This window comes from Tyto alba, unplaced genomic scaffold (genome assembly GCF_018691265.1).
Source record: "Tyto alba isolate M040663 unplaced genomic scaffold, T.alba_DEE_v4.0 Super-Scaffold_23, whole genome shotgun sequence".
NCBI lineage: Eukaryota > Metazoa > Chordata > Aves > Strigiformes > Tytonidae > Tyto > Tyto alba.
Genome location: NW_024881297.1, coordinates 10,665,947 through 10,693,029, shown reverse-complemented (window position 1 = coordinate 10,693,029; position 27,083 = coordinate 10,665,947). Strand labels below are relative to the sequence as shown.

Genomic DNA, 27,083 nt, shown 5'->3' with positions numbered 1-27,083 from the left:
TATGAATTTTTTAACTCCAAACAGGGGCACCCCAGCCCCAATGCTGGAAATCTAAGAAATGCTGCAACCCACACACTTCCAGAAGTTCTAACATAGCCAATTAATAGTCACAGTCAACATAGTCAGCCTTTAGAAAAATAGTAGTGGCTCATAATGTTGCTACTGCTAACGAGCATCAAGGGGATTAACCCTGGCACTGCCTGTGTGCAGGTCTGTGTAGTGTGTGAGTATGAGAAGAGGGCCACTAGTCACTTGAAAACCAGTAGGAAATGATGTGAGCTATCACTGAACTTATTACATTTTGAAACAATCAGTCTGGAATCACCTATTTGATTTAGTCTGCACTGAGAGTCGAGATGAGAAAAGAGAATGTGGTTTTTGTGAACAAATTCACATCTAGCTATCAAAAGTTCAAGTCAGGGGAAAAAAAAAAAAAACAAACCAAAACAAACAAAAACCCAGGAAAATGCTTCTTCTACACAATCCTGAACTGTATGCTCAAGGTCATAGCAGGAATAAAGCAAGCGAGCCTGATTTCCAGGTGCTCTCTAAGCCAGTGTAGGTTTACTCAGATAAGTGGATGATATTCAGTCCTGCGTGCAGTGCAAAGAAGGGAATGAATAGGAACTTGACTTGCTGTAAAGACTGGGACAAATGCTATCACAACATTTGAGTTGTATATCAAAGAGAAGAGACAGGGGGAGAGGTGAGCGGGGAATCCAGCAAAGTGGAATTTGGTGAAGGTAGGATCAGAAAGAAGATACAGTGTGAGGAATAACTGACTGCAAGTATGAATGGAGGGAGGAGGTGAGGATCAGTGGAGAGGAGAAGTGTTCTTTTGAAAAGGCTTGAAATCATGGAATTTATTCCCACAGTTTTTTATAAAGGCGAACACAGAAAGCCTTCATGGTAACTGCCTTAACTGAAAAGTCTGTAGTTTGATTCTTGTTTGTAAGACAGAAAATTTTAAGAGCATAGAAATGCAAGCATGTGCAAAATCTGGCATGTACAACACCTAAACATCACGTTTAATCTTCCTTTGTGATTTCAATTTTCTTTGTTTACATGGGCACTGCTCTGTCAACACATACACAGCTGGTAGGAAATTTGTAATGGTATGTGTGAGTCTTTTAAAATAAAGTAATAAGTACAGGAATTTACACAGGGCCAGGTGTTGCTGTCCTTAAGAGGCATCGTTGTCATAGTGGACAGTGACAGAGCTGTATTTGAAGAAACCCAGACTGAACAAAATGATCTTTTTTTTTATCTCCAAACAATTCTAGTGCTTAGGGACACTTGTCAAGGACCATTCCTCTGGACATTGTACAAACACTGAACAAAATGACCATCCCCACACTAAAGACCTTACAATCTAAGCACGATAAAGAAAACATTAAATGGCTACAAGCAGATAGGAGAATAGAAACAAATGTTTTTCTAACTGTCTTTAGTGAAGCTGTTAGTATGTTGACTCCAGCATATGTAACACAAGCAGATTTGGGGTTTTTTTTTGGTAAATTACTGTTTTCTTATAGAAGAAAATTCCATCCCTAATGCACAGGTGGAACTGTATTAACAGAGATTACATTCCTTCCAGTAACGCAACATTTTAGCAATTTACTGACTGATTTTCACAGTTTAATTCAAACCCCATTTTTTATGAGTTTTTCTAAAGAAAATGGAATGTAAACCTCATCCTTTGTTGGAACCTGGTGATGGGTTTGCTAAATAGCAAAAGACAACTGAAGTGCAACATGTACTTAAATGCATGATAAAATATTTCATAAGGAAAAGAGATTAGTCTTACGTATAAGAAAAGGCATTGTATAAGGCATTAGTCAAGTGAGTTTGTATCTGATTGTTACTTGAAATGAACATGTATCGAGTAAACAATATGATCATAATATGCTCTCAGTTTTTCTGATCAAAGATGACATTCAAGCCTAGAGTAGTTTATATTCAGGAAATAATACATGGTATACTTGGAAAATTCTATAAATTCTTAGAAATTGTACACCTTTAATTTGCTATTGCATTGTCTTGAATGACCCACTGTGCCTAGAGAAATAAATCATTAAAGACAAAAGTACATATTCTTAAGTCAAATAATTCTACAGCAAGATTTTAGATTACCTTTGATTTTGGCATTATATCTACAAGTCTTGGAATACTACTCCGTGATAATATCAGAGTTCCTCTTCAGTTGTTCCACTTGAAATTTTATCTCCCATTTTCTCCACATAACTACTATAAATTAAAACCAGCTCCTCAGAGATGATATTTACCGAAGTTCCAAATCATGGTAATTAAACTTTTACACCACAATGCACTACCATGTGTTTCCAGATATTATTTTATAGAAATCAAAGGCAGGCTTTGTCATGTTATTTTTCCAATATTTGTAAAGGAAGATGCATATGAAAAGAAGTATAGTTGGGTGGGAAAGGCTTTCCACTCCACAAAAATTCTGGGATCTAAAAAATTTTCCCATTCCACATAAGGAAGAAATTGAACTCTTTCGAAATTTTCCATGAAGAAAGCCACAGAGAGACCACCCCAGGATAGCTAATAAAGTCGTTGTTAGGACATTTACTTGGGAAATGGGAGACTTAGGGTCAAACTCTTGCCTGAGACGGATGAGGGGCATTGACCTGAATATTCCTCTTCCTAATGAAACATCCTAATTACAAAACATTGTAGTATAGTGATACGAGGATTGCTGTCTGTTTCTCTCTTTTTCATTTAGACCAGAAGTTTGAGTTTGGACCAGAAACATCATGTTAACTAAAATTTTGTCAAAACTGATAATGTTTCTGAAAAAGCTTTGCTTTTAAGAAATTGGCATTTTCCAGTGAAACACAGCTGTCCCTGATCAACTCGTATTGTACGTTGTAAGCCAGGGGTTTTATGGCCAAGATCTATGGATTACTGCATTATTCACAAGTGGTAAAGCCATGCATAAATTAGGCCTCTAATTCCAATTAACTTCTAATTCTGTGTATCCTATGAGTTATGCCCTGGACCATAGTACATCTTAATACAGTATGCCAATAATGCAAAGACGAATGAAGGTAACTTAAGGAATTATCTTAACAACGTTTTAGTAAAATAGTATACATGTAACTGGCCAAATTCTATCTTCTTAGATTTAACACTAATGATTAAAAACTTTATAGAAATTACTAGAAAGAGGTTTGTGGACAGAAATAGGTATTTTGGCTGTCATGAAACATATTGTAATCAGCAGTGGCAGGGTTTTTCCTGAGAGGTTCTCATTTTACCAACTTCTTATTTCCCTGGGTCTTTGAACTCCTTCCCATTTTAACCCAAAACCTGAAGACCAGCTTTCATCCAAGCCGGTTTAAAGCCAGCTCCAATGCGGCATGAGACGTACCCCCCTTCCCAGGGGATGGGGGCTGAGGCAGTAGACCTCGCGATGGGACACTGTGTTCACCCACTCTAATGCTGGGAGTCAACCAGAGGCCAACTGCATGTCATCATGGTGCAGTTTTCAGCAGTACTTCTCGCTTTCTGAGACCACTAATTAATTATTCACCTCTCTGACTGATGTCCTTTGCTGCCAGCATTCCACGAACTCTTTACGGCATCTCTTTTACCAAAGTCTTCACTGAAATTTTTACTACGACAAGCCACTTATAAAAAAAAAAAAAAAAAAAAGAAAGCTGCTCAAGCTATTTTACAGCAGGTACTACACTTGATTAGTAAGGTTGAAATCAGGGAAAAGTGTATCACAGCCTCAACTGAACTTTGCCTCTTAACTTTTTAATGAGTAAACTGTATTTTGAATAAATTGGCATTTTTATGTAGGCACACTTAAAATAAGGTTTAATACAAATACAGATGAATAAACTCTAAAAGGCAATACTCGGTCTGTATTTATTCAGAGCGGGCCTTTTTTGCAGATAGCACTTTGTTTAAAATGACTTCTTTTTCCACTCACTATATAATCTGTTTAATGATTAGTTTGATGGCACAAAACTGCAGACATGACAACACACTAAATATTTGTATGCTCTTTTGCATTTTTAAGGTTTTCTCCAAACTACAGCTGATGAGTTTTGCTTTTACTATGCAAGAAAAGATGGTGGTGTATGCTTTCCAGACTTTCCAAGAAAACAAGTGCGAGGGCCAGCTTCTAACTCCCTGGACCACATGGAAGAATATGACAAAGAGGAAGAGATCAGCAGGTTCATAAAGATAAATGCTGTTTAATCTGAAAAAAAAAAAAAACCTAGCAAAGCCTGTGGTTTTCACAGTGAAACAGCTCAGTGTGTGCTTATGCTCAGCAGCTGTGTTTTCCAGATGTTACTTTCTTTTGCTGCTGCTAGTGTACGTCAAAAGAGAAAGTTACATTAGCTTCAATATTTTGGTACCATTTGATATTTGCGTTGCTGAAAAGGTGTTAGAATCCTGGTTTGATCCACCCTGTGGATCTTGGTTATGGTTCACCCTGTGGATCACACATAGTTCTAGGAAGTCATTTCTATCTGAATTTAATATTACTGAACAACTACTATAAGTTTATTCATAAAATATTTATTTTGGGATTTTAAATTTATTGAATTCATGTATTTGTGAAAATAATTAAATTAGATTGTCCCATCATAAGTCATTATTTTTAAAGGGGTTTTAGAAGCCAAATTTTGTCAAATTGCTGGAATTTACTGTGTTTATTGTACAGTAGAAATTTTGTATTGATAAATTGTTCTCTTTTACCAATTTTTTTTTCTCCTATTCTTCTACATTTCAGTTCTAAACTGAATTAATTATCTCTTTCTTGTACACAAACCAAAATTTGATTAAGGGAAGTTCAAATTGATTTTCAGTGTTATCTGCTTGCATACATTCAAAGACATAATTTATTCTGGATTGTATAACTGTGCTTTTCACTGCAGAACAATTATCTTTCAGGCACACTGTTGTGTCATAGTTATGAGAAAGAAGAAATTTCTCAGTATTTTTTTAATTTTTTTTTTTTTTTTTAGAAAACACAAGCACAACTGCTTCTGTATTCAGGAGGTTGTGAGTGGACTAAGGCAGCCTGTTGGAGCAGTACATTGTGGGGATGGATCCCATCGCCTCTTCATTCTTGAGAAAGAAGGATATGTGAAGATTTTCAGCCCTGAAGGAGACATACTGAAGGAACCTTTTTTGGATATACACAAGCTTGTTCAAAGTGGAATAAAGGTTGGATTTTATACTTCTCTCTACCTGTTTATATCTTAGGCTCTATATGGGGAAAAAGGGAAGAAATGTTTTTCAGAAATTATTTTAATTTAAATAATAAAAAAGACAAGTGATGACAACAGAAACTATTGTTCTGTCTGGCAAAGAAGTGAAATATTCCTTGTTTCGGGAAGAGAAATCATAGCATCTTATAACTGTCATCACATTTTTCTCTTTCCCTTCATTTTTTCCTCCCTTTAAATTCAGAAGAAACTATCCAACACCAGCATCCCACAGCGTTATCTTTGTATTTTCATCATCTGGGCTTGTTTCCATCCCACTGAATTCAGCCGAGTTTTGCTGTGATTCCAGCGGGAGGAGGTTTGGCCCAGGGCCCCCCCGGACCCGGGGGTGCTTCAGCGATGCCCTGGGAGCTGGACCCAGGCGGGGGGGGTGGGCCTGAGAGTGCTCGGGGCCCCCTCAGAGAGGAGCAGTGGTGCTCACCCCCTCGGGGCTCAACCTCAAATGTGGCACAGGCTGCCCTTGGTGGGGGGCTGCTTTAAAACAGGATGTATTGGGGATGCAGGTGAAAAGTGACTGACCCTCTAAATTCAGACAGGTGGGCGGGTTGGTGCGACGCGTTTCGTCGGGTCTAATGGGAAGGCTTTCATGGTCAGGGGAGGGAATGGTAGGTGGGCACTGATGGGAATACAGTGGAGGGTGGAGGTAAGAAACTACATCTAGGTGTGAGATAAGTACTAATGGAAAACTTGTAAGTCTATTGAGGGATATTTCGCTTTGGAAATATCCTAAGTGTTGTTTCATGTTGATTTCTTGTCACATTTTAGAGTGGTAATGCACGTAAAATCCAGATATATAAAGCAAATTGAAATTGTAATCAGGTTTTGCCTAGAACAGTCAGGACTATATATCATAAAGCCTTCCTGGATGAAAGATATATTGACATACTCTTCACAGAGTAATCTTAAATAATAATTGTGACAAACTATTCCCATTTAAAATGCATAGCGTGTGCTCACTAATAATTTTGCATTTCAGCTATAAGTGCGATAAGACAATTAAGATAGTATTTTCTGAGAGGAAATCTCAGAGGTTTTTGGTTTCTGTTAAAAGAGAGAGAGAAATGAAATATATTACAGCTTTTTCAGGAAAAGAAGCAATTCATATGATTCCGTGATTTCCTGAACACTTCCCTTTTTGCCTCTATAGGTAACCATTATGTTCAAGACACCAAAACAGAAGGGACTTCTTAGGGGTATTTCTGAACATCAGTCTAAAGCTGTTTCATATTTCTTAACTGAAAATTCTGATAGTTTGTACTTGTGTAAAACTGACACTGAAACTTTCTACAGAACTGCCATTGGTCCCAAACAAACCTTCCTCAAGGAAACTTATACTGCTGGGGCTCAGAGGCAAGGCTAAATGGAAAACTGTTTTTCCATGCTTCCGAATAGGCAATAGCCCGCTTGATAAGACTCTCAGCAGCTACTCTCAGATTCAGATTCAAGTTTTAGTTCTGTTTTAAATCAGTGACCTGATCTTTTTAGTCTTTACTACCCTAACCATCATACAATACTCTAAACTGGATCTGTTTCAACTATAACACTTTGTGTAAATAATTTGATGTTCTCTAAGCTAAAAAGTCTAATTCAATTCCCTGAGATAACAGTTCAGTGACTGAGGATAATTGTATTGCAGTGTTTAATGCAGGCTGGCAAGAACAGAGGCTTTATGTGCTTCACAGGTAAGGAGAAAGGGAATGTGCCTAGAAGCAATACTCCAGCTTTTAAATAGAAAAGGGAAAGAATTTGAGGAATGAATTATATAAAATAATAAATAACTAGAAGAAAACAAAGCCCACATAATCCAAATGGTACTTTTAAAACAAGAGTTCTTAAACATTTTTATGTTTATCCTCTGCAGTCTGATTCCTATAATCATTGTCCACGGTCCTTTACCTACGGGTGCAAGATCACTGTGACAACGGTAGCAGTTATTACATCAAAATAGACTACCTGAAGGGATTTTGATTTTCCTTACCTGTTATACATTTTAAAACTAGAAATCAGTAATGGAGAATACTGTGTGGATAGACAATTCTCCAGCAGGCAGCGTAGGTAGTGTACAGCCAGAAATTAAAAAGAAACCCACGATCTAAAACACTGCATCCACATGCAGTGTGAGAATTGCTGAATGTGTCTGCTGTGCTTACTCAAGAAATGCTTGTAGTGTCAGGTAGATGAATTTGTATGTATACATTTTGCTCGATGTTCCCAGTTTTTCTCTTACAGTGGTGTACGTGAAAAGGTAAAATGAAAATGAATTTTTAGTTGTCCCCCATCAAACTTAGACTCATACATTCCAGTGAAGTGTTTGCCAAGGTAACATGTTGCCTTTTTTGAGTCCTCTGTTCATTTACACAGATTCATAGATGTTAACCCAAGCATCTAGTCAATTGCTATATAACATTTTCCATATAACTTTACTCTTCAATTAACTTAGAGACTCTTCATTGAAGTAAACAAAAACAGTTCACCTGTTTTCCAACTTCAGAGCAATGGTAGCAACTAAAGCCAAATAGCTATTTTCCCCAAAAAATAAGTGTAAAAATTTTCTCTCTTTTACCCAATTGTCCAAAAATAGCAGTTTCTGTTAATTTTCGGTCTGTATCTGAAATACGAACAAATACTTAGCTCGTGACAATAGTAAAAATATTTTTTTTCAAGCTTTTATAGATATAAGTTGTATCCAGTAAATAGCAATAATAATCATAGTAATTATTCAGCTGTGGTTGAATGAAAGGTAATTTAAATTGATGCCTCTGAAAAGTGTTTTGGACAGCTGTTCCAATATATATTTTTAAGGTTGAGAGATGGAGTAAAATAGTGGTGGTTGATTTTCTCTTCTTTTTCTAATGCAAAGAGGATATTTAGGAGTGATAAAATTGTTATACTGCCACAAAGCAGCAAAGCTGTTGCATGATGGTTTTCCAAAGAATATGCTTAAAACTATCTTGAGGCTGATATAACCAAGAAACAGAAATCTTATTTCCTCCATTAAAATAATCCTGGAGTTTAGTTCTGATCTCACTAACATCATTTCACTCATCATAGCATTGGCAGTCAGATAAGGAGGAAAACAGTATGCAGACACAGAGGAAGAGTGGTGCCTGCATTTGTATAGCAATCAATCAGCCATGATACCCTCCTAAAAAGATGCTCTTGTGTTCCTCTAATGGAACTAATGGTCCCTGTGTTGATGAAATTCATTTGGAGCCCCTAACATTGCTGTGAGCAAGCTTATAGGGCTTCTTCACTGGTCCTGCTAACCTAAGTACATAAATAGGATTATCTGAAGTTGCTTCTTGTCAGTCACTCCTGTGAAGGTCTGTGAATATAAATGGAAATTAAGAAAGAAGAGTGGTACAACCTGATGCATATGTTTTGTTGGTCCATTGGCTTTTAATCTTCATTGAAATCATTGAGATATCTGCTTGAAAACTGTTGCTGCAGTAAAATCTACTGACTGTTAGGTGATTTAATTTTAAGGAGTTTGAAAGAGATGTGACAATTTTATACGCTGTCAGTATCCCAGAAGGAATTAGCACAAGCATGTAGAAATATTTCATAACAGAGAGAGATGCCATGAATGGATGATGGTAGCTTGTGCTTCTTGGAGGCACTACTCAAGAGAAAAATGTATGCAGGGTTCCTAAAGATTAGGGATTAAAAAAAAAAAAAAAAAGCTCTGAAGATCTTAGAAACAATTTTTCTTTGCACATCTCCCAATTTCTAATCCTCTTTGACACCACAGTTAGCAGGAATGCTTTTTTGATCTCCTATTTTTCAACTTAGTTGTTGGAAGCCATAAAGGGATCTTAATGAAGAAGTTGATAATTCAACTTCTGTGCCCTCTCCAATGTATTTTATGTCACACTGGCTACATAAGTATTCTAGTATGTGTGGTTAGATTGGGCACTTGGTCAGGTGCCTCCTGTCATCCTTAGCCTTTTCTTTCCTATCTCAAGAATGTGGTGAAAAGAATACAGCTTGCCCCAAAGTTGAGTAGGGACATGAGATGTGCACCTGGAACTCGAATCTAGGACATGCACCTGGGCTCAACTCTTTAGGAATCTATAGCCCAATGTAGTGGAAAAAATACTGATTCCATTACCTGTGCCCATTCATATCACAAATTCCCTGAGTATACGGCAGCTGTGAAGAAGAAAATAATAAGTATATACCAGAAAAAAACCCTAAAATTCTGCTTCCCTGCTCTGGTGATTTACTGCTCCATTATGGTGTGGTGAAGAGAGCTGTTAGTTACAGAGCAACATTTTACAGTTGTTCCTTCGAAGTTACATAGCAAAGACAATTTTTAAATGAAAATAACAGTACCCATCTTTTATTTCAGACTGATTTTCACTACTGTTATTTTCTTTTTGTTTTAAATTATTGTCAAATAGAAGAGAAGCAGAAAGTTTGAATGAGAAGCTATTGAATTAATAATGGTAACCCTTCAATTTCACTGGCATTTAAGGAGACCTTAATCAATTATCAAGAAAAACTAGGCCTGATGTATCTGAATCTATTGTCAAAAAGTTAGGCAAAATACTTAAATGCTTTAAAAGTATCAGGCAAATATTATTTTATACTGTAATGCACTCTGCAGAAGGATCAAAACATTTTAAATACTTGAATTTAATGATTTCTGGAGACGTAGCAGTGCTGAATATGTTCTTATTACAAGATCAGTCACCTTGTACTCAAGATTGTATCTAACTTACAGAAAAATGCTGAATGCTCTAGCAGTTCTCCAAATTTCTTTACTCCTATGGCTGTATTTTATCCTACTAACTGTATTACTTCCTAAGATTTGGAAACTTTTAGATTAGTAGCAACACCATAAAATGTAGCACAATCTATTATATCAATTTTCACTCATTCTCTTGTCTCCTGAGTCTAAAAACATATACTGGTCTAAAATACATGGGTCTAATATATTTTTCAGAAGGGAAGGCATCAAGGTATGATTTGGCAACAACAAAAAAGGAAGAGCCTACCACTTCTCTCAGGAGTTAAATGCTATAATCACCTTTCAAAGTATTTTCTGAAAAGCTAAGTAGCTGTAGGGCTGCAACTGTTTGTCCTTAAATAATTTTTGCAGTCCTTCCCTACGATCATTTAACTTCCCAGCATTCTTTTAAAATGAAGGACCTCAAAACAGTACGAAGTAGCCAAGTTTACATCTTACTGCTGTCCATGGTAAAATCAAGTCCCAGTAGTTACATGGTAGTTTTCTACTTAAAGATCCACCAACTGAATAAACTCTTTAGGTACGGAATTGCAGTTGGGCTTCATGTTCAGTTCCTTGTCATCTCTGATCCTTAAGTTATTTTCAGTCTGTTGCTACTTTTTTTGATTGTGACCAAGTTCTGATGTATCTCTGGTGTGTATCTGCTGACTACAGGGCCATAAATTTTGTAGCCAGCAAGAATGGCTGCAATCAGTTGCACTTTGCCTCACACAGTGCCTAGAGTAGAAACCCCTACAAAGTGGGTATCCTTAAAACTGCCGTTATGGAATTATCACTTGTACTTGTGTAGAGATTTTTTTTTTTTTTTTTGAGCTAATAATAAAATATTCTTATTACACCTCATGGGAATACTGTGATAAAGGGCAAAGCCTCTGAGGAAGGAAAGGGCAGGGCAGGAGAGGGAAGGGAAGGGAAAAGGGACAGAAAATCTCAGTGAAATGGTATTGGAGATCACTTTTAAGAATATATGGGTTAGACTCCTTAACCTCCATCACCTTCTCCACTCTAAGACTATGGTTTTCCTTGTCAGAAATACTTGAAATTTAACAGAAACTTCCCCTAAATACTAAGCCATAAGCACATTTTTATTTCATCTTACTTTCAAATTAATCAGTAAGACTTTTTTTTTAATTCCCAAAGATTTTAAAATGCTGTATTCCTATATAATTCCATGTAAATATTTTAATAGCCAATTCTCTTTTCAGTAAAAAAAATACAGAAATATCTGACAAGAATGATTTCAAGTGTATGCTCAGCAAATTTCCAAGTAATAGTCTTAAGAAGAGTTAAAAGTTAGATATATTCCTTACTGTATGTTGGCTAGTTTTTATATCAGAGCACAAGTAATTTCAGTACTGCAGTCTTATTCATAAGTGATTCAGGTAGGAATCTTCTGTGAAGCCATGAAGAGTGCTGTGGAACATATCAATCTGTATATTCCATATAGGACTATGAATGTAGACTATCAGATATTAAATATGCTAACTATGCTTCTACGAGCCAATTCTTCCAGAGCTTCTCAGGGTCAAATGAGCACCTTGTCACCACAGGCACCTTTTTGCAGGAATGCAGGATTAGTAGTAAAAATTCTACCATGCCTTCATGTTTGTATCACAGTATAACATTTAATCATGTCAATATGTATTACTCAGATCATTCAATATAAAATACAAATCAAAAAATCAAAAATACCACTACCTCCAGCACTGACACAGCATGTTTTAAGGATCTTCTAATAGGTTGTGCAGCCTTTGCAGTGAGGAGTACTACTACAGAAAGCTATGATAAACCAGTGATAAAATCTATTTATGACTTAGTGTGTGAATAGAATCAGATTGTTTGTGTTAGTATGCTCAGTTCTATCATTGACAAAACTTCTCACATATTCCTCTTGACAGTGGATATGTACATCTGGTTTTGCATCATGTTGATGTACAGACCTAAGTTAACACATATGCTGTCCATTGACACCCACAGGATTTATGTTACTGACAAAAGACCCAAAATTCACACAGTTCATGCTAATCCTTCCATCCAAGTCCAGTAGTTTCCATCAATTTATTTTCCTCTCAATTCCTACATAAGTGAGGGTGAAAATAATGAACCTTTCCTGAACAACTTATTTGCTTTGACATCACAGAGCAAGCTGAGCTCTTCTCCACTAAGCACCAAATTATACACTTGGCAAAGGTTATCTTCTGCTCTCTGCTCACTAGAAAGCCAAATTTATATTGGGTACTAAATTTGTGACCAACTATTCCCAAGCAGGGGATTATTTTGATGCTTGGAGAGAAAGGAGAGCAGTGGAAGGATGTACTTCTCTCCAGGCTTTAGGACTAGAAGGAGAATTGGGAGATCCTATCTAAATTTGTTTCTTCTTCAACCTAATGGGACTGCGACTCTCCATAATTACTCAGTAACATTGTCTGTGAAAACTCTGGAAAGTAAACCCTCCTTGTTCTACAAGACCAAGCTGTCATCTGTCTATGAAGGACAGAGATAGTCTTCTAAAAAACCAATGTTAAAGTATAGAATATAAATATGATATTTTCTATTATGAACAGTGTAACACTTCATTTTAATTTCATTCTATAATTAATTCCACTGATGCTGAGTGCAAACTCTATTTGCTGTCTTGCTCCTGTACTTCTACGTAAGTCTAATTAAATGGTAAGTCCATTTAAGGCATGTGCATTAAGGGATGTCCATTTAAGGCCTAGGCAGAGTGGCAAGGGAAATAAAATTATTGGCACATAGCAGTGGTACAGTTTGGGGTATTCTTTGGTGTCGTGAAACTCCTCTTTCAGAGTAGGAAAGGAGAGACTCCTTTGGTGAGAAGCTGAAATGCTGCGTTGTCTGTGTTGTTGCACAAATGAGAAGGCAACCAATACACACCTCAGCTTTCCACTGGAGACTGCAGAGCGGGAAGTGATGAAGCCTGTTGTTCAGCACAGGAGTCACATGTGGAATCGTGTGGGGTCACAGGACATGGGAGTTTTTCATCCATTCAAGATGTCAGAAGACCTGCAGTCAGGCTTGTAGCACAACAGATGTCATTTCTGAGGCCCCACAGGTCTCACGTGTGACCTGCCCACTAGGAATCACAATTAATCGGTTTTACATGTCTTGACATAATTGGGGCAGAAAACTAGGAAAGAAGTAATGGTTAAGGTGTGCAAATGGCAAAATGTTTTAAGTATGGGACGTTTTAAAGATAAACCCATGAGAATATCCTTGTTTATAATGACCTTAAACATTAATGAAATAGACACAATGCACACAGCACAACAGTCTGCATGAGGATTCAGCCTTCTTCATGAAAAGGAAGATGTTTTTATTTATTACTGATAAGTCCTTTGTGATTTTTGAGAGGGTGATAATACTTTTGTGAGGACTTAATATGCTTCAACTGTATTCAGAAACTGTAAAATACAATTTTTTAACCAAGGACTATATAATGACAGTGGAATGCGCCTGGATTTCCCATTAGCCATTCACAGATCTTGGTTCTAATCCTAATAGGGGCACAACAGTCCTTTGAAAGAGGCTGTATCTTACCGCCGTATAGCTCTGTTGCTTGCACAGAAAATAAAGATTCTTACAATTCTGAAAAGCATGTGCCAAAAGCTCTAGAGACCTCTATTTTTGTGTGAGAGCCTGCACTAGACAACCATACCCAAGCTAGCAATTGCGGAACAGTGCAGTGAGTCTTAGGTTGTAAGCTGACCAGATGAAGAATTGCCAGTTTATTCTAAGGAAATTTGAATCAACAAAACATAATAGTTTCTGTTGATTTTGGGTAGCATGTCTTAGATTTGAGGAGCTGAGAGGGGAAAGAAGATAATACTTTATCATTTTACATGCACATGTGTAGATTTTAATGTTCTGTGTTTCCTTGAGAGGAATCCCATGGTGCCAATTAACCTAACTTATTCCAAAACAATTCTCTGTTTGGAAAGAATAATTTTCATTGTGGGTGTTCCATGAAATTGTATGCCTCATACCCTGTTATTACTGAGATGTGTGCAGTGCAATTGAGAATGCCAGTTTCTTTTCCATGCACTGTATAGATTATAGCTGTATCCCACACACAGTGCTAGATAATCCCTACTTTAATTTTGTTATGCGTACAAATCCTTTTTGAACATTTAGCGGTTTTAAAAATGTAAAAATCCATCATCTTCTGAAACTGCATTTGTTAAAACCAAAAGCTGAATTTAGAAGTGATCAAACCCAATGAATAACATGGTAATTATCTAATTAAAAGGAAATTATTGCGTTTGCTGAAATATAACAGGCAGATCATGATATCCAACACAAAATGGCAAAGAAAGAATAAAGTTATGCAGAAAATTCCATGGTTTTTAGCCAACACAGTTTCAACCACATGTTTTTCTTTAATGGGAGGAGGTTTAACAGTCTACTAAGGCTCCAAGATTCATCATATCTTTAAGCTCTTGGACACCCCAAAATCTGTAATGAGGTCTTAGAATACTTCAGGGAACCCATGAAGTACTGGAGCTCTCAAAACCAGTCCCGTGTCCTTGAGACTTCTGTGTGCTTTCCTGTCCATCATAGCTATATGATTTCCTCTGGTGTCATATCCCTTGTACTATGCCATACAGAAAATGGGTCATGTCATTGTCTTGAAAGAGATTAAAGTTTGAATAACATATACTTTCATAGTTAATAGAGCCCAACTGTTATTCCTATGCATACTTCCCCCAGATGCCACAGAACAATTTTCCTCTATATCCTCTTACACACATTTTCTCACAAGCTCTTAAGTCCTATTCCTTAGACAGGATCAGCAAGTTGGATTGCGGGAGGAACACTTCCTCCAATGGAGCACTGGTATATTATCATGTTTTCCACCCATTTTATTCCCTTTGCAGTTAAAATTGGACAAATGATCTGTCCCTAATTTAATGGTTTATATATAATTTTAGTTTTATAAACCAGTCCCATTTTTCCCATTACCAAAAAAAAAAAAACCTCCAAAAGATGAAACCACTTAATAGCTGACACTTATTTTTGTTCACTGTCAGTGCCTGCCTGCATTCTCATATTGCTGGAATTTTAAAAGAAATTATTCCATAAATCTCAATAAAGTAATATTCTCTCTTAGATTTAATTTGGAAAATGGAATATACAATCTGTGGGAGAGAGGTCTGCAAAATACTTTCAACCATTTGTTTTTAATTTACAGCAGATACTTTTTAAAACCTTGATCTATCTTCACTGGCATTGAAGCTCAATCCCTACAGCTGAATTGCAACAACTTTAATTTATGTAATAATCGGTATTTTTATGCTAACTGAATGCCTTGAAAAGAAATAAAAGAGGGAGTAAATCACCAAAAACTTTTACATTTTTGACATTCCTAAATATTCTGTGAATCTCTATCATCTAGCTTCTCAATCACTGTAATGGCCCAGAGACAACATACCAGAAGTGCTAGTAGGTGAATGTATCTGAGTCACACTGCTGTGTGAAGAAGATAATGTTTTTTTCTATCAAACTACATAAGAAAATTACTTACTTAAACTTGAAGTATCTGTATAATTTTTTGGAAGTGTCATCAGTTTTCACGAGGAACCACATAGGAAGGAAGTTAGCTCCTCTCAGGACATCATTTCAAAATCTTCCTTAAAGAAAACACGCACCTTTCCATGCTTATTTGTGACTAATGGATGTAAAATAATATTGTACACCTTGTATGAGCCTAGTTGAAGATGTGACTAAGCGCTATTGACTCTCCTTATCAAGTATCAGATAATGTTTATGTATGTTAATGCATGCACTAAACCTTGAACACTTTAAAGATCTAGTCAAATAAATAGAATTTCAGATTAGAAGAAATGCAATGCAAAATGTTGGCAGCTTCCATTACTGCTATTTTCCTTCCCCATAACTGCCTTACAGTATATGGCAGCACAATATTACCAGGACACGATTGATATAGTGGCTTTTTGAGGGAAAGAGCAAGAAGTCAGTGGTCTCATCTAAGAAGCATGTGTGTGCGTGTGTAAATAAGTCAGTAAGATCAAATAGAACTTAACAAGTCACCTATGGGATTACTCAAATGTGCCCCTACAGTTACTCATAGATCTTAGTCCTGCCAAATACAGTGAAGTTCCAAATGTCATGTCAAAAGTTTGAAGCGACAGACAAATCCAAAAGTAGAGAATATTAGGGAACTGCCTGAGAGAAACTAGCCTCTGTCAGGTTTTACCCCCTCTGCTAGGTTGCCCCTCACTGGGACATATCAAAACTGTTTCACAGTCAGTACCCATGTTTCTCCAAAGGCTTGTGGGCCTGGGAAAGCCACAGATAAAATCAGACCAAACCCTTTATTTACAAATGCTTGGTAAAGAAATATGTAATCGATTACTTAATTTAAAATTTCAGTCCTTGAAGCAGAAACATTCAAAACTGTGTTATTGCTGTAGTCTAATAAGTCAGTATTTTGCAACTTGCAACATTTCACACTTCTTGTAGATACATTCTCCTTACAAATTATATGGACCTTTTCATAATTTCACTATTGAAATAGTATGTTAAGTATATTAGTTGCACAAATAAAAGAGGAACGTAGTTCAGTACAATTCATATAATCCTCCATTTTATGTAAAATTTATAGACATTTTATCAATCTCTATAAATTTTATTATGTTTGACTATCTGCATAAATATTTTCACTTTCAGGAGTAAGTATTCTAAGGGAAAAACAGCGGCAAATGACAAAGGGAAATGAACTTAATTAGCTACTTACTAACTAGTAACTTCTGAAATCAATTTATATGAATGGTGAAAAACAAAAGCAAAAGCAAAAACAAAATGCATGAAAGAAACTACTACTCTACTTTCAATCTGAGCATTGCTAAAACTATATTTTAATAAGGCCTCAGAATTCCTACCTTTGTTCAATAAAACAAAAATGTACCTTCACCAACCAGTGAGCAATTTAGAAGATGAAACATAATGAACTAGAATTCCTAGTACTGAATTTGATTTCTTTGATTTTCTTAAGTGCTGTAATTCATCAAACTACCAATTACAGATGTTTTTATAGAAAATGAAGAGACTATCTTATTCATGTGTTTGATGTACTACATATGCAGTGAAAGAGAGGTTTTTTTAGAAAAATAAAAAATAGCTTCAAAAACGAAGCCCTGGATTTCAAAATAGACTCTGCAATGTGCCAGTATTATCACTCAGCAGTAACCAGCAATAAAGTAGACAGTGCAAAGAGTTTTTCTTGTATTACAGTATCACTCTGTCTGGAGTATTTAGAGAAGTTCCTGAGGCTGGACTGCATAAAACCTACACTTCTTCCATTACGTTTCCTTGTTTTCTGTGTTAATTCTGCCCATTTGCAAAAAGGTAGAATAGTCTCCTCAATGCCGCCCTCAACTACACAGTTCTTCATTTGATCAAAAACTAGTGGAATTAGGATTTGTGTTTAACTGATTGAAGGTCTGAGTCCATGATACTCTGTGTTTCAGTTCTAGCTGTTTGAAACTTTATCGTCTTAATTCTGAGACTGAACATACAGTGTGTTGTTCTAATTGCACTGGCTTTTTGCAAAGAACTTTGTACTGGATTCAGCCAAGTTACAGGGTTTCCAAGATCATGGTCTTGGCTCAGGATAAATGGAGCCAATGAGCTAAACAAATTCCTGCTTTCTTGGTTCTTATAGTACGAGAAAAATGGAAAGAGCAGAATGCTTTTACTGCTTCGTGCAAGTGAAACAATCCTGGAAACTGCAAAAATATAACTGTGTTTATGTCAGCAAGACACACAATTTCAGAAATCATTTTTAACTTTCTTTCGAACTGTGAACCACAAATTATAACATTAATAAAGCAAACAGTTCTCACTTGGCAAATGTAAGAAAAGGTTATATTTAAGAGTAATCACTTTAGGGTTTAAAATAATGAAAAAATTTAGTCTAGTACAGACAAATATTAGTGTTCTTATAACATGTAATAGTAATAGCTGTCTTGTACTGTGCTGAACGAGGATACACATGTCTATATTTGTTTCAAATTCTGTTACTGAGAATGCTTTTCTAATGAGCTAGATTTTAAAATTGGGATTAAAATAAATGAGTAATGGAAAAAAAAAAAGAAAGAAAAGGGACTTCTAATCAGGAAAACAGTGTACATTCTTTCAGAGTCATGTTTATAAGTTCAGAGAAGCAGTGGATCTAGTTCAAAGACAAACCATATTTCAATCTGCTTTTCAAAACTACCGTATAGTTCATTACTAAAGTTTGTTTTCAGCTGAATATTAGCCTTACTACAACTGATTACTTGAGATACATTACTGTACATCATAATGTGCTTTCACTTGTAAGGTACCACAATTTCTATTTACTACAGGTCACAAAATTAATTTACAGTTTGGGCTTTGGGTTGTTTTTTTTTTATAACATAAGGAACCAACTTCTGTTTCAATGGGCTTAGGCTCTCAAGCCATGGGAGAAATTTGCATTTGCTGATTTTAAAAAACCATAGGATATTTAACCTGCAAGAATTCATGCTGCACAAACATGAATTTCAACACATGCATATTTCGATCTGTCACTGACCTCCTGAACATACAGTTTGATTCATGCACAGAGAAAGAATATTTGAATTTAGAAAACTCCATGTGGTTTCACTGACAATTAAGCCCTTTAGACTTTAGGCACTCTTAAAAGTGCATTGAATAAACAAGTATTTCCTGTGACTTTTCCATGTGTATCACAGGCACGTATTTTTAAGCCCTCTCAGTATAATATTAGAATAGTGTATAGACACCAAAGACAATAATTTGTTACAAGAATTCTGGAATACTGAATGGACAAATCTAGTCTTGATGCAGGTCTTGAGTTAAACATATGAGTTGACTCAGGAAGTTAACATGGTTGAGCCACTAAATAAAAGTGACCATAATATAATTAAGTTCAACATCCTCCCATGGGATCCTACCATGAGGTAATAATATTACAGTACTTTTCAAAAAAGGAAGATTTTTATATTGAGGAAGTTAGAAATAGCCTGAAGGGGAAAGTTAGGAAATTAAAATCCATAGAAGCAGCATGGAGGTTCTTTAAAAGTACCTTATTAGACTCAGGGAAAGTATGTATATACTGGAACAATTAGGAATCAAGAAGGTGAGAAATATAGCAAGGTACAAGGGAATGTTCAGGCCCCCAAAAAATAATAATCCTATAATAAAATGGAAATCCAACTCAAGTGACACTAATAGAGCAGAATATAAATTCAGAACACCAAAGTAAGGGTTATATCCTGCCATTGTTTCACTGGCAAAGTAAGTAGGAGTTTCCCATAAACATTTATGGTAGAACAACATTCTGAGCCTTAAGAGGAAATTTAAAGAACAAATAGGGAAAAATACAGAGAAATTTTTATACACTGTGCTAAAAGCAGAACTTCCTCAAGCTAGGTGATGATCTTTGGCAGAGGCTGGTTAGCTAGACCAACAGAGTATAAAAGCAAAAGATAGAGCTTGATTTCTTTGCATAAGAGAGACTGGGAAAGACACACCATATAGCTGGTGTTTAAATTTTCCATTTCTCCACCTGTAGGCTGAGGATAAGAAAGAGGGTTTGAAGTGCTTTGGAGAACACTGTCACTATATAACCCAGCAGCATCCTCAGGAGTCCAGAGAGACACAATTGGATTAAATAGTGTCGAAAAGGGCTTTTGTTTGGTGGCATCTAAAAAATATATTTAATTTGGAAAAAAGATCTAGCAGAAATAGGTGAAGTAATAAATTTCAGAGAAGGCAATATTGCTTTTTCATTATCTTCTTTCTTTGGTGAAAAAATGTAACAAATTGAATTGTCACACATAAAAGGAATGACCTTTGAGCAACATAATCACTTGTCTGTTACATGCTGCTGCTTTGATAGTTTTGATTCAACACCAATTAATGAAAGATTTGCCTGTAGCTTTCCTACTGTTATAATTTATTATCCAATTGTTTACAAAAATGACAGCAGCCATGTAGCTTTCCTGATAGGGAATCGGGTCATATGTCAGTAAAACTGGGTGCAGGTAGCCCCTAGCTCTGCTGCTGTTGTAGTCCATACAATCTTTAATATGCCTTTAATCTGTGCTCCAGATTCCTTGTCTGAAAATATCGTAGTGTTAAGGTTTGTTTCTTTCTTTTCTGTGTGGAGCAGAACCAAGACATCTCAAAATTATCCTTTATGTGAAACTGAATATGCTGCAAAGCTAGGTAGCTTGGGAACTCATTTAGGCTATCAGACTCACATGTAAATTCTGCTTTATATCAGGGCTGGATGCAATAGTAAACTTTTCCAAGGCTATCAACAGTGACTAAGTCCTGTCACAATCTACTTCCAGGGACAGTTATAAAATTACAAAATATTGGACACAATATATAATAAGACAGACAAAATTCAGAGAAGCGGCTCCAAAGGCACATATAAAGTCAATGGTACCTACTCATAAAGAGACCTGATGTGCTACTGTGTGTAATCAAATATTGTTTGGTAAAAGAGACTCATTGCACTATATAGATGATCAGGGAAGTTATTCAGGATATGCAAGTTACAGATTGTAGTCCCTGTCATGAATCAAGTGCAAAATTCCTCTTCCGATTTTAAAGAAACTGTTGTTTGGAAACCTTTCTCAGGTCAAGACTAGAAATTCTAGTAAAAACAGAAAAAGAAAATGTGAGAAAGTCCGTAACAACATAACCAATAGCTTGATAGGTTAGACCTTTACATGGGATGTGTGAACTGATTTTTTTTGATGACTAGGATTTTCCAACAATAACTGCCACAAAAATGTTTTGCCGAAAATCCTACACTAGCATCACTGATGTAGTTCTCTGTGTTCTTTGCCACGCTTAATTGCCCCACTTGTGCAACAAGCTCCCGAAGCCTTCTCTTCTCCAGGCTGAACAAGCCCCACGCTCTTGGCCTCTCCACACAGGGCAAGTGCTCCAGTCCCCAGGCAGCCTTCACTGAACTCACTCCGGTGTGTCGATAGCATTCTGGTACTGAGGGGCCTATAAAACCAGATGCAGTATTCTAGATGCAGCCTCGTGAGTGCAGAGTAAAGGGAGGGTGATCACTTGCTCAGCTGCCTGTGCTCTTGTTCTGACAGCCCAATATGCTGTCAGTCTTCCCTGCTGCCAGGGCACACTGCTGGCTCATGCTCCATCTGCTGTCTGCTGAGACCCCGAAGTCCCTTTCAGCAGACCTGTCCCCAGCCAGTCAGTCCCCTGCCTGTATTGTTGCAAATGTAATAGCATTTGAAAAAGAAAAAGTCTGCAGCAATCTGTAGCTGTAGCTCCAATTCATTCCTTCTGGCTGTGGCTATCCAGACAGAGGTAGTTCTTCCCCAACTCAATGAAGATCAAGCTTTCTCGTTAAAACCTTCATCTAGAGATAACCTTCCCTGAGATATATTTCTTTTCCTTCTGTTCCTCTTACCACCATAAAACCCATCCAGTTGTAAGCTTCATATCAGCCTGGCTCCTCTCTCTCTTAAGAATTTTTTAAATTTCTCAAAAAACAATATTCAAATGAGACTGATATAGAGCGTATAGACGTGCACAACATTTCAGGAATAACGGATGCTGTCACACTGTTGGCTTAATGGCTGTGAACTGTACATGTGCACAGAAGGGTGTGAAAGAAGCCCCACCACAAACAGAATTTCCACTGAAGAGCGTCTTTTAAGGGGTTGATTTTCAGTACTCTTAATTACTGCTGTAACCAGATACTTAGACTTGAATATTTATTATATACATAAGGCATTAAATACTTATCATGATTTATAGCTTGGGTTAGGATGTTATTTTTAAATAAGCCATATAAAGTACCTTCAATCCTGTCCATTCAGACACTCATGAGGCATACTCTAAAATCTTGAAATTGGCTTAAAAGCCATGTGCTTAAAAAATCCATTTGGAAACGGGGAGTGGAAATTCACTGCCTCCTTACTTTTTAGCTTGATTTGTGTTCTCAAACTTTTTCCTGCAATCATGAAGTCTAAAGGTTTCAAATTAAAAAGTTGAAAACCTACTGCAATGTTTTATTCTACTAATTTCAGCTTTCAATACACCTCTTACACTTTGCAAGGCTTGCAATGTAATTTGAAGCATTGGCTACACTGCATACTAAGGTGGGTACACACATCTGTGTAGCTGCAAATTCCACAGAATAATGAAATATTAGTTGTAATTAACAAGAGATTGAATTGCTGAGGTTCTGTGGCATGCCTTCAAATGTTTGAGCCCACATTCCTTCCATACAGTCAGCTCTGACAAAGTTCGTGTGTCCTTCATGCAATGAGACTGTGGGAAGAGCCCATATGAGCAGAGAATAGGGGAACCTGCTGGTTTTCTGGAGAATATCTGTTTTGTTTTAATCTTCATATGAGAAAGGGCAATTTTCATATTACGTTTATTACATTTTGTGTGTCCCTGGGAGATTTTCCTCTATCAGTTCCAAGAACAATTGCAAGGAAACATTTGTGAGTTTATGAAGTCGTAGAGGAAGTGAATTTACCACTTCTTAAATATGTTTAAGCAGTTATATTTGTATTCTTCAGATATAACAAATTGTGTATAGCCTGTCACTTTTCAGTAGTTATTGTTCTTTTTCTCCTAAGGGAATATGGTTTTCGTAGATCAGTGAGGGTCTGCTAATTATTATATACCTCATATTTCTAAAGAAGAAATTATGTTTATGTTAGCTATTTTTCTTTCAGAAAATATTCCATTCGGTTCTTAAGTATAGGTTTTAAGTGGGTGAATTCCTTAATCCTTTTTTGGGAGGGAAGAAAATTTTGGCATTTATCAAGGAATAATGAATCAATTTATCACAACATTCTGACAACTCTACTCATTTTTTCTACTTTGAATCTGAATAATTCACATTTAGCTAATGTCCATTCAAATGCAGAAGTCACCATGTGTAAATAATTATACCATTTAAAACAGATGCCCAAGCCATCCAACAACAACAACAAAAAATCAGGAATAATGAATAATATTTACTTAAATCTCAAGTTTATATTAAGTAATGCAATGTATTATCTGAGAAAGTTATCAGGGGTTTTAGGATTAAATTGGTCCAAATCACCTGTGTACTGCATATCTTTGAAAGATGGCTAGAAATGAAAGACATAATTCGAGCTGATAATTTCATTAAAAATGAACTCAGTTGGTACATATTTGTCTAGATCAAAAGTATGTTAAGGACAAAGACGCTGATGAGCCAGTCATGCTGTGGAGCAGAACAGCACAGACAGTTGGGGAAGGCAATGTGGATCATTTCTCACCACCGTCTCTCCTGCTCCTTTGCTCCTTTCTGGGAGTGGAGAGTTGGCTCAGACACCATTGGCCTACATCCGGGAAAGGACACAGTGGGCAAAAGACAGAAAAAGCAAGACTGAGTATTCCACAAGTGGAACAAGACTTGTTTTATGTGAAATACAACTCTCTCATCCTTTACATATGTTACTAGCATATGCTATTGCATAAAATTGTGATGATATTGTGGTACTGTCGTACCTCCGGTCACTAATAAAGAGCAATAATTAAATGAAATTACCATTTAAAAAATTATAGGAAACCTTAGAATGAAAAGAAAAAGGAAGATGAAAGGCAGTGGCTGTCTATTCTATATGCACAAATTATCACCTAATAGTATTCTAATTAATGTAAACATAAGACTAAGATTTTCAAATGTGAGTTAGTGCTTGTGGTCAATCTGAGACTACTTTTGAGGAAACACTGATCTCTCATTCTGTGTTTCCTATGCAATTTGTAACTGTTTCAAGTTAAACATTAAAAATAAGGAATCACTTTTAGAAATGTCCTTTAATGCTTAAGATCTCAAAGCAGAAGCAACAAAAAATGTGTCCGTGGCTATTCCAAAAGATTTTTTAAAGTCCGGGTGATTCAAAGAAGCCTTTGCAGGTCAAACTATGTTAAATGGGTATATATCACATGGAAGGGAATATTGTTTCCTGAGTAAAACAACCGCGATGATGCTTATTTCCTTTTAAAGAGCACATCACTGAAATGCATGGCTCCTTTTTTCATTTGAGCACTCAGACTCAGGACTGAAACTTTGCTTCTTACAGATGATCACATTTTTGACAAATTGCTACTCCTGTACTCCTATCATTTCTGGCCTGTTTGGCTTTTGTTTTGTTTCAAACAAGTTACAAAGATGGCTTAACTTCAGAGAGATTTTCTTAATGGAATCTATTCCACCCAGAAGGTGTTCTCTCTAACAAATGGGAAACATCACTAAATTTAACCCAAAGTCTGAGCAATGGAAAGCTACATAGATGATGTCAGACATTACAAATATTATTTGTACTTGCTAGTTTACTTCAAGGGAAATTATGAGAATGACATCATAATGATGACTGACTAATTTTTATTAGTGTTTTCTCTCTGAAACTCTAGACTTACAGTTATAAAGAAAAACAGCTTTTAAAATGCTGTACCTGTTATTCTTTTCTAACACTCTGTGATTTTCTTATTTGTAAAAGATATTAATATTTAAAAATACCATAGATACTATCAGCTCTTATTCTAGTCATTTGACATGTCAAATATTTTTGTCCAAAAGAAAAAAAGTATGTTTTATTTAATGCTCATAAAAGATAGGAAATGATCACATCTTCTTTTAAATTAATTGCTGCTTGGGTTGGCCTATGAACCTATAAACTCTGCTGGAACAGTTGTAGCCAAATTTCTTTACAACTGTTTCTTACTATGGAAATTAATTATGCTGATGAAGGGGTGATGACCAGCTTAGGAATAGTGATATGTTTCTTCAGTCAGCAAAGGCAAATCACAGGGTGCCACAACCTTAGAAACATCCAAAATCCGCAAAATCAGTGTAACTCTATTTCACAGCAAAACCACAGTAAACCAGGGTTGCACAAGTACTTTTTGCAAAGGTCTGTTGGGTGATTTTGCTGAGGATCTCTTACCTAGAAGTACTGTATCAGCTGCAGCTCCAGGGGGCCGCAAAGGCATTGCATGTTACCTTCAGAGCTGGAGATAGCAGTGGCCAAGGAGATCAACAGAGCAGTATGTCCCACAGCAAGGCAGGAACCATTTTGCAAGCCCAGGCAAAGGGCATCCTTACAGGAATGCTGTGAGAGTCATCAAGGGACTAGATATGACGATTCAAGTCAGTAGAGGCTCAGTAACTAAAACCTGGTGGGTGGCACTGCAACCCAAAGGCTGTCTGTGGAGAATTCCCCTCTCTATTTTTAGGAACTTACCACCACCAGACTGCATGCTTAGGTTCTTTACTGAGGACAAGATTAGGCCACAATACCAGGTAGAGACGAGTCTCCCTGACCATATTAGTATCTTTCTCCAAACACTAGTGTCCCATTCAGCACTGCGTTTATATTTGACCTCAAAGGCCATAGAATTATCACAGTTTTTATGGTTGAGCATGTTCATAGGTGTTTCACTTACTAGGACCTTTGTTTATCTATGAAGACTTGTTTTCATGAGAAATTAATATTTATGGTGTCTAAATGCTTATACACATTAGGATATGCACATTAGTATTTACTGTGCCCCCATGAAGCCTTCATACTCATGCATTATTTTAATATGCAAAATTCAGAGGTGAATTTAGCATCAGTAATCACTGCCAGACCTGTGTATATGGCTCTGACTCCCATCATAAAATGATGCATTTTTGGTCTCAAGTCCCACATAAATATACATAAGTATATGGGTTAAACGTGCAAAGGCAAGGTTGAAAATGTAACTCTGAGTTCAAACCCTACTGGTAAGGGAGCTCTAGTGATTTGAGAAATTGCCCTCTCTCAGTCTTCCCTGTCATTCTCCTGGCTCAGCTAAGGTTGCGTAACTGTGTAACTGCTCCCACTTCTTTTCAGTGCAAAGCAAATAAAGTTTGGCAAATAATTAAGGGGTGGTACCTTCATATAGAGCTACAAATTTTTACTTCCAGAGAATCCAACAACATCAGGAGTAAATGACAAGTATTTGAGTTCAAAGACATCCCAAAACAAGAGGTCTAGATAGTATCAATGGTATCATTCATCTCAACACTGAAAGAAAGTTAGTTCTGAGACTGATTTGCAGAGCTCTTCTAAAGAGAGTTACACCATCATGTAATGGGCCTATGTGACAAAGAATGCTCTCCTAATCAAACCCTTTTGCACATGATTTTCAGGATAAAAATGAACAAATGACTTGTAATAAATAATAAAGACCTAATCATTACATCATACATACCACATCAATTAATATAGATACATTTATTAAACTCCTTTATATATGACTTATATTAGAGCATTCTATTTTATCAAGGATTCAAAGGGATTAGACTTTAATTTGTTATTTTAGTATACTATACCTTTAAATTGTTGACATATACGTTGTATAAATAGAAACACTATAAATCTCTTAAAAAATGTACCATAAATTTTTTATGTATGACCTTTAAGTAACAGCAGTCTGTTGCATAACTCTGCAGGGGAAGTCACATGGTGGAAACCTCATATTTCCTTAAATTTATGGTTGTTTCTTGGTGGTCTAAGAGACTTTTTTTTTTTTTTTAAAGTTCCCTTTCGAAGTTGTAATCTTAGTAAATTGTTTAATGTTTGGTCTAATGCAGGTCAATGTAAGTTCTTATTTAGATTTATAATAGGAAATATATAACATCAGATACCAATGAAGCCTGGCTAATAAAGTCAAGGATACCAGTGTTATGTTTCATTATAATGATGTGAAGATAATGCCTTTAGCTGCATAACCACCACATTAGCTACAGACCATAAAAAAATCTTTATGAAATCTCAGGGTCAGATTCATTAAGAGAAAAGTCTCCATTTTTTTTCCACTAATTTTTTCCCCCTCAATCAGAAGCATTTTTGATTGATAAATTCCCTTATCCACCATAGTATCAGATCTCATATACTGACACCGAAAGTAATGTAAACTCAGAAGTGGAGAGAATCAGCTGCCTCATGGTACCCTGTTCTGCACTAGAAAAAAAA

The 27,083-nt window shown here is 36.3% G+C and overlaps 1 protein-coding gene across 1 annotated transcript in view; it reads left to right on the top strand.

Annotated features, from left to right (window-relative positions):
• Positions 1–27,083, top strand: part of LOC104364419 (hedgehog interacting protein) — a 74,654-nt gene that overhangs the window by 10,576 nt on the left and 36,995 nt on the right. The window contains exons 3-4 of the mRNA XM_042796931.1: positions 4,052–4,208; positions 5,007–5,208. Of these exons, the coding sequence (XP_042652865.1) occupies positions 4,052–4,208; positions 5,007–5,208 (359 nt within the window). The remainder of the gene's footprint in view (positions 1–4,051; positions 4,209–5,006; positions 5,209–27,083) is intronic.